Source organism: Lucilia sericata, unplaced genomic scaffold, assembly GCF_015586225.1.
Source record: "Lucilia sericata isolate MDLA Ls3-8-SP2 unplaced genomic scaffold, ASM1558622v1 Contig000183F_arrow, whole genome shotgun sequence".
Lineage (NCBI taxonomy): Eukaryota > Metazoa > Arthropoda > Insecta > Diptera > Calliphoridae > Lucilia > Lucilia sericata.
The window spans coordinates 240,891-248,698 of NW_023994211.1; the positions used below are offsets into that span (position 1 = coordinate 240,891).

Below are 7,808 nucleotides of genomic sequence, written 5' to 3' on the forward strand. Positions count from 1 at the left end.
AAAAAATTCCTTACATTTAAATTTATATTTTTAAGGATTTCTTTTATTTTGCTCATTATCTAAAAACATTTATTAAACACATCTGTTTGTTATGTTATATTAACTAAAAAACCTTTTTTGATGATTGGATGGGCTCTTTTAAATCCATGGACTTTATGTCATTTTGCTCATAGACATTGTGACATTTTGAAATTGTCATAACGTCCATGGACACTATGACTCAATTTAGTGTGTCATAACGTCCATGGACATTATGTCACTAGACATTATGACACGCCATCAATCAAAACACAACAACGACTAAAAATTTTCAATATTTTAAATTCGAAATTTGCAATATATTTTTTAATTTTCACAAACGGGAGAGTTGGCCTTCTACGGTAATATTCTATGCTAAAGCTACGTTCACACCTATCAAATATTTGACAAATTTATGTTCAAGCATACAAAAAAGTACTAATCCAATTTTAATGAAATCTGTTATAATGAATGTTGTGGAATGAACAGTACGACACATTACATCTTCGAAACGTATAATATATAATAATAAATATATATGAGACTCTTTTTTACTCTTTCACTACATAATTACCGATTTATACAAAATTCGGCATATTAATAGGTGTAACCTCAGAAGTTAAAAATGATATTGAGTAAGAAAATGCTTAATACAACAAATCCGAATAATGAAATGCAATGACCTTTTTCCGTCCATTTTTTGTCACATTTATAATGCTCATGATATATCATGAATTTCAGGAAAGAACACAGAAAACCTGACAATTTTTGACCTCATGTCTTCCAATTTCCTTCATATTCTTGAAGTAGAAAATAAAACAACTCCGTTGTTTATTTTCAAAAATTTGAAGAAACGCGATTTTTATGGCGATTTTAATTTGTTCGGAAACTACAAAAAATAAAAATAAAACTTTGAACCTTTATATCTTTGAGAGTTTATATCGGATTTTTTTGATTTAGAACCCATTATATTACTGTGAATGATCTCTTTCATTCTAATATAATTTTTATAATAAAAAGTTAATCTTATCATTTGTATGATTTCACACTACCGCCCGTTCCAGACCTATCTATTAGTCATTATTCCAGAGACACAATTAAATGATCTTTGAAATGAAATGAGTTAAAATGAACAAAAAATTCGACTTTTTAATGAAGGAAAATAATCCTTTAAATTATTAGAGGATTTTTAAAGGAAATAAGAATGACAGTATCAACTTTAGAATGTTTTATCTAAGCGGAATTTGGCAGGCACAAAAGTCTCGTGCAAAATCAACCTTTTTCGTTTAAGCTATGAAGCCATTTCCTCAAGGACCTTAAAAATTAATGTCTTTTATCCTTGAATATCCTGAAAATAGTATTTTGTTTTTCTTAATTTTTTTTTAAATAGGGATTTTTTGCAATGCAAAATTTTCAGATTGGGATCTCAATGGGTTCAGAAGATATGGCAGTTTTTATCTAGCTAAATTTAAAATTTCCATAGGAAATGTGTGCTTTTTATACATTTTAATACATTTATAGTCCACTCAATTAAAGGTTTTAAGTCGAATAATAGAAAAATTACCACAGACCATCAACTTGATGTAAGAAGTATTATTATGGGTTAAGGATTCATAACAAAGTTTGAATAGAATCTCAGTTATGAAATTTTAATTATAGATCTTGTTTTTGTATTTTTTTTTTTTTTTTGCAAAATTAAACATTTTTTTAAATTTTTCGTCTAATTTGGGCCCTTTTTATTTTCTTTATTTTTCTCTCAAAAAATAAACTTAGATTTTTTTTAAGAAATTAATGGGATGCGATATCAAATCAAATCAAAATATGTACATGTTTTGTAACTCCAGATAAATTTTTAGACATTCTGAAACTTAAGATTGAAACATATACTGAAAAACTAGACAAATTAACCTTTTGGAACTTAAATCACATACCGTCGATTTTGTAATACCACCAAGATGTTAACCTCAAGAATAAAATCACTTTTTCATTTAATTTCGCACAGAACTATGCACAAGTCACATTTTTGGAAATTATTATATTTCTTTATTTGCCAAATTTAAACATTTTGCCATACCTTGTGTTACAAAACATTTATTTTGGTACATATCCCACTAAGCGGCCAAAAAGCTCTTAAAGGAAATGACCTAAGCTTTCATTTGAACAAAAGATAAAAAGAAAAAAATAATAATTTAGTCCAAAATTTGTTTTTATATTTTTTCCGAAAGATTGAAGAAATAGCTATGTATATAAACTATTTGGAAAATTTCTACAAAAAATAGCTAATAAGCAGAGAAAACAAAAATATGCTCTAAACAAATATTTTAAGCGCATTCAATATGTAGTCATAACTAAAGTTATGCTCTTAAAATTTAAAAAATATACTCTAAAAATAAAAGTTTTAATTATTTTTTAACATTGAAAAGTCCAAAAAGACTGAGAATGTAATGACGATATTCATCCTACAAGATTTCATTTTGATAATTAATTCGTCTCATAGTTTAATAGGATTCTGTTTCATGTTTAGATAACCAATAACATTGGATTTCTCGAGACTTTAATTGGCTACTAAATCGATTAAAATCGGATAAATAGTTTAGAAAATATACCCTGTCAAATTTAATGCTTGTTGAATAAAATCTTAAAAAATATGAACTTTGAACCTCTATAAAATCTAAACCTCAAGAAATTTAGAAATTTTGTTTGTTTTGTTTTGTTTCGAAATTTTATGAAATTACCCTTTATAGTTTTTAAATTGATTTTAAATTATTTTTCAATTAAGTTTTAATTTTTGATATTATATTTTAATTGTACTTTTATTTTTTGTTTGATATTAGTCTGACAATTCAAGGCAGGTATATCTGAAAACATATTTTGTAGTTATATTATAGTTAGATTATTGTTACATTATGGTAACACATATACCAATTCCATTTCGTTATAGTCCACAGAGTACGAATATATTTTTAATTTTTCCTGATCACTTCGTTTAGTTACTTTTTAAGAGCAAAAGATGTGAAAAAGAGCTATTTTTGAAGTTTTAATTAAAAAAAAGTATTAGTTTGCTAGTTTGCAACCGATTTTCGAATTGGATATTTTGTTTTAGAGATACAAGTGTTGCCTTTTAAAAAATTACATTAAAAATTTATGATCACATGTCTGAGTTACGGCCATTTAAGTAAAAAAACTCACACTTTTTTCACAATTTTTAATTTTCATAATGCTCTACGTTTGCCATTAAGCAGTAACTTTAGCTTTTATTATCTTTGATATAAGCACATTAAGTTGGGTTTCTAATTCTGGTTAATTTATAAAAATCGATGAAAAAGGTTACGAGTTGTGCTAAGTTTTATAAAAATATTGCATGTTTTTTTTTTTTCATATAAAAACGTTAATGTTTCTGGTTTTGTTTGTAACAAGTTTAAAAAATGAAATTCTTTCGAATAATCGAATAATTTTTTGAAATGAATCGAACGAAAAAATGTAAATTTTTATTCGAATAATTTAAAACACCAATAATTGATAAACCTTGTGAAGAGTATATAAATTCGGCGCAGTCAAATATAGAACTATTTTTTTTTTTTTTGGAAAATGGTCGGTGGGTCAAAACAATAATATACTAACGATATGTATTTACCTATAAAATTAGTTTTTTTATACCAATAACATTTTATTGAAATTTCAGTTAAATATAGTTCCGAATTAAATAATCTCGATGAACGTTGCATGCATCTGACAAATTATAGTATAAATAAATTTTCGGAAAACTATTCGAAAAATGAAGACGTCAATGCTTGTCAGGGTCATAAATGGACATTGCAATCTTTGTGGTCTTGTCTGGAGGCACGTGGGGTTAATACTAAACGCTTATGGGCCACTCTACGTAATCTTGTGATCAGAGCTATTATAAGTGGTGAAGCTGGTCTTAATCGCACATATCGGCAAAATGTTAATTTTCGTTACAACTGTTTTGAACTATTTGGTTTTGATGTTTTATTGGATGAAAATATTATACCCTGGCTTTTGGAAATTAACATTTCGCCTTCATTACATTCAGAATTACCCCTGGATTTGCATGTAAAAGGTCCTTTAATACAGTCGCTTTTAAATACAGCTTTGTATCAGGTGCCCCCGAAATTAAATGAGAAATTTCAGAAAGAGATATTAGAGACATTGAAATTAAAAGCTCCTCTCTGTCATGATAAACGCATTTTTACCACTTGTCTTAGAAATGATGAAATTCGTAAACATAATCACTTTACGAACCGTTCTATAGAATATCGTGAAGAATATTTAGATGCCATATTGGAAAACCTTAATCCGGATGATGTAAGATGTTTGTTGGTATCGGAAGATGAACTAAATCGTTGTAGCCCTTTGGAACGTATATTTCCAACGCCAGATACTCATAGGTATTTGAAATTTATCGAACATCCTCGATACTATAATCGGTTATTGGATGCGTGGGAAAATCGTTATGGACATTGTCGTGAGAAAGGTATTGAGTTGTTGCGAAGTTATTGTACGGATAATTATCATTTACAAGTATCAGATGCAGCACTAGAAAAGGTAAAATCAATAAATTATATTTTTTTTAAACAAATATATACCTATAATATCGTTTTAGGAACCCAAAGTTACCCTAACAGAAATTGATATGTTACATGTTAAAAAACCCGATGAGCCCGTTGATGATGACACATCGGCCCTATTGTCAACCAACACCGATGACATTGCCCAAAATAGAATAGACTCCGAGCCAACCATTTCAAGCACACCAACCGCTAACGAAACACAAAACGATATGTTTAATTCTGTTGATGATTTTTTAGACGAATCAAAGTATAATAAAAGTAAGCAAATTTATACTTCAAATCCGAATCCGAACATAAATCAATCAAGAACTGTGAGTTTTACAATTTTCTGAACAAGTTGCAAAATGATCAAAATATTTTTTTAGATTCTTTAGACAATTTAAATTTTCTCTTTTTAGGAATCTACTGGTAAATCTAATACTGAAATTAAAGTTTCGTAATGTTTAACTGTAATGGCGAACTACTTTATACTCCTATATATTTTTATTACGTGAATTTTTACAATATTTAATAATTATGTATATATATGTATATATATATGTATTTCAAATTCTACCCGTTTATATAGGAGAAAGTCGAAATTAATTAAAGTATAAATAAAAAACGTGTACATAGCTATGTATGTTGTAAAAAATAAATTGTTTTACAGTACTTAGATATTTTGAGAGAAATGGAAAACTTCTTAATTATTTTAATAACCAAAAAATACTTTTCACTGTGAAATTATACATTAAAGGATAGCTGTAAAATTGCGATTACGATTAATAATCAATTAAATTGTTTTTCATAAATAATCGTAATGATTAATTTATTCTCTGGTAGAAAATTCGTGATTATTAATTGATTAAGATTAAAATTAATCTAAAAATAATCAGGAATTAATTCAAATTAATTAAATTGCTAATTTGATTATATTCAAGGATTAATTTAATATATCTTGAATTTTTTTCTTTTTTTACATTTAGAAAACAGTTTTTCAAATTATGACAATGGGTGGTGAATTAATTTTTTCAAATCCTATTCATGCAAAATCAGTACAATGTAAAGTACTGTAGTCACTACACTAAAAATTTTTAAAAACTTTTCTTTCAGTGCATGAATTGCAAAAACACAAAATGAAGTGGTGTTAATAACCAATAAGCAATTTTGTAGTCAACTACGAGAATAATTCACTTTTTGTTTATTTTTACAGATTGACTATAAGCTAACTACAATGTTATACAGAACTGTCCCATTATTTGGTATTTGGCAACATAAATAAACAACTTTTAAAGACTAACTATCATCTAATGCATTTCATTTTGTCTATGTCCACAGTATTTTCACCTACTTAGTAGATCTAATGAACTTGAGCCGTAAATAGCTTCAAGGATAAGCGCTGGAATTAATTTTCATTCAGATTTCTCTGTTGTAACATGTTTTCTCTGTTTAATATTATTATTATTATTATGGAACTAATTTTCATTCAGATTTCTCTGTTGTAACATGTTTTCTCTGTTTAACATGTTTATTATTATTATTATTATTATTATTATTATTATTATTATTATTATTATTATTATTATTATTATTATTGTTATTATTATTATTATTATTATTATTATTATTATTATTATTATTATTATTATTATTATTATTATTATTATTATTATTATTATTATTATTATTATTATTATTATTATTATTATTATTATTATTATTATTATTATTATTATTATTATTATTATTATATTTTGTCTATATCCACAGTATTTTCACCTAGTTAGTAGATCTAATGAACTTGAGCCGTAAATAGCTTCAAGGATAAGCACTGGAACTAATTTTCATTCAGATTTCTCTGTTTTAACATGTTTTCATAATTACATGGTGTGACAATTTTACAAAAAATCAATACACTCATCGCGAGACCTAGTAAAGTTGGTAGGTCTAGTAGAGTAGATTACAGTACTTTATATCTCAAAATTTTCTTAACCGATTTAATATTTTTCAACTGTTTTGGAAAGAGTTTCCTTTGTACTTTTCAAAAAGTAAGTGTGTGTACTTTTTGAAAAGTATATATTTTTTAGGGAAATGTGTAAAATATTTAGATCTAAATACAAATTTTTATATTTTTTTACATAAAAAAATTACTATTTCAACGTTTCATATCTTATTTTATTCATAAAAATATGGGCTAAAATAAAAAATATTTAAAAAATATGTTTTCAAACAAATGATCTTGAATTGTAAAAAAATTAAAAAAAAATATATAAAAATTTGTATTTAGATCTAAATATTTTACACATTTCCGTAAAAAATATAAAAGTGTGTATACTTTTTAAAAAAGACAAAGGAAACTTTTTTCAAAACAGTTGAAAAATATTAAATCAATTAAGAAAATTTTGAGATATAATTTTTTTGTTCTGTCTAGTCAACAAAAGCGTCATATCTTCCGATTTTTAGGGTATATTGAAGATTCTAAAAATGGTAAAATTATCTACTCATCTAGGTCTATAAAAATCATTATATCGCGTAATGAGTATTTTTGAGTGTCACACAGTGTTATCAAAGAAGAAAAAAACTATGATTTTATAGAATATTTTTTTAATTTACATTACTAATACTTAGTTAAATAAATTTTCCTTATATTTAGTTAAAATGTACAGTAGGTAATACCAAATAAAACTATTACTTGACTTTTCTGCAACTAACTTTAAGTTAGTTAATAAAGAGTTAACTTTAAGATAATTTTTAAGTAACTGACTTTAAGTTAGTTGAAAAGTCATGCAAAGTCGGGCAATTGACTACTGCCTAGGACATCGCTATGTTAAAATAGTCAGTTGACTCCATTAAAAATAAGCCAAGAATCAACCATAACTAGTTGATCAAAAAGTCGACTTTTAATGCATTTAAAGTTAGTTGAGTTGCTGGCAGAAAAAATTTGCTCTCTGCCGATGTATGCTGCAAATCCAACACACTTGCAAGAATTAACATTCTTGGTCCAAACACATACAATACTTTACGACAAACTGCGACTGATAGCTACGCAACGTAAAAAAGGTAATGCACAATCGTTGCGTTGATAAAGTATGAAAAAATAACTAAATTTTTTTAATAATATAAAAAATATTCAATATAAAATATATAATATAAAAAAATATTTAATTTAAAAATGGTGCTTTTCACACACAAATCTCATGTGCACAAGTTTGACGTATT

General features: G+C 26.0%; 1 protein-coding gene across 7 annotated transcripts in view; it reads left to right on the forward strand.

Moving 5' to 3' along the window:
- The window catches only part of LOC119601648 (tubulin polyglutamylase ttll-4), a 30,279-nt gene extending 25,031 nt beyond the window's left edge, over window positions 1-5,248 (forward strand). For 5 of the 7 annotated variants that reach the window (XM_037952712.1, XM_037952710.1, XM_037952715.1 and 2 more), the window contains 3 exons: window positions 3,701-4,584; window positions 4,643-4,921; window positions 5,009-5,248. In XM_037952712.1, the coding sequence (XP_037808640.1) occupies window positions 3,701-4,584; window positions 4,643-4,921; window positions 5,009-5,050 (1,205 nt within the window). In that variant the 3' untranslated portion in view covers window positions 5,051-5,248. Of the gene's footprint in view, window positions 1-3,700; window positions 4,585-4,642; window positions 4,922-4,975 lie in introns of all 7 variants that reach the window. The other 2 variants (XM_037952714.1, XM_037952716.1) reach the window with 2 other exon arrangements.
- Window positions 5,249-7,808: the final 2,560 nt, after the last annotated feature.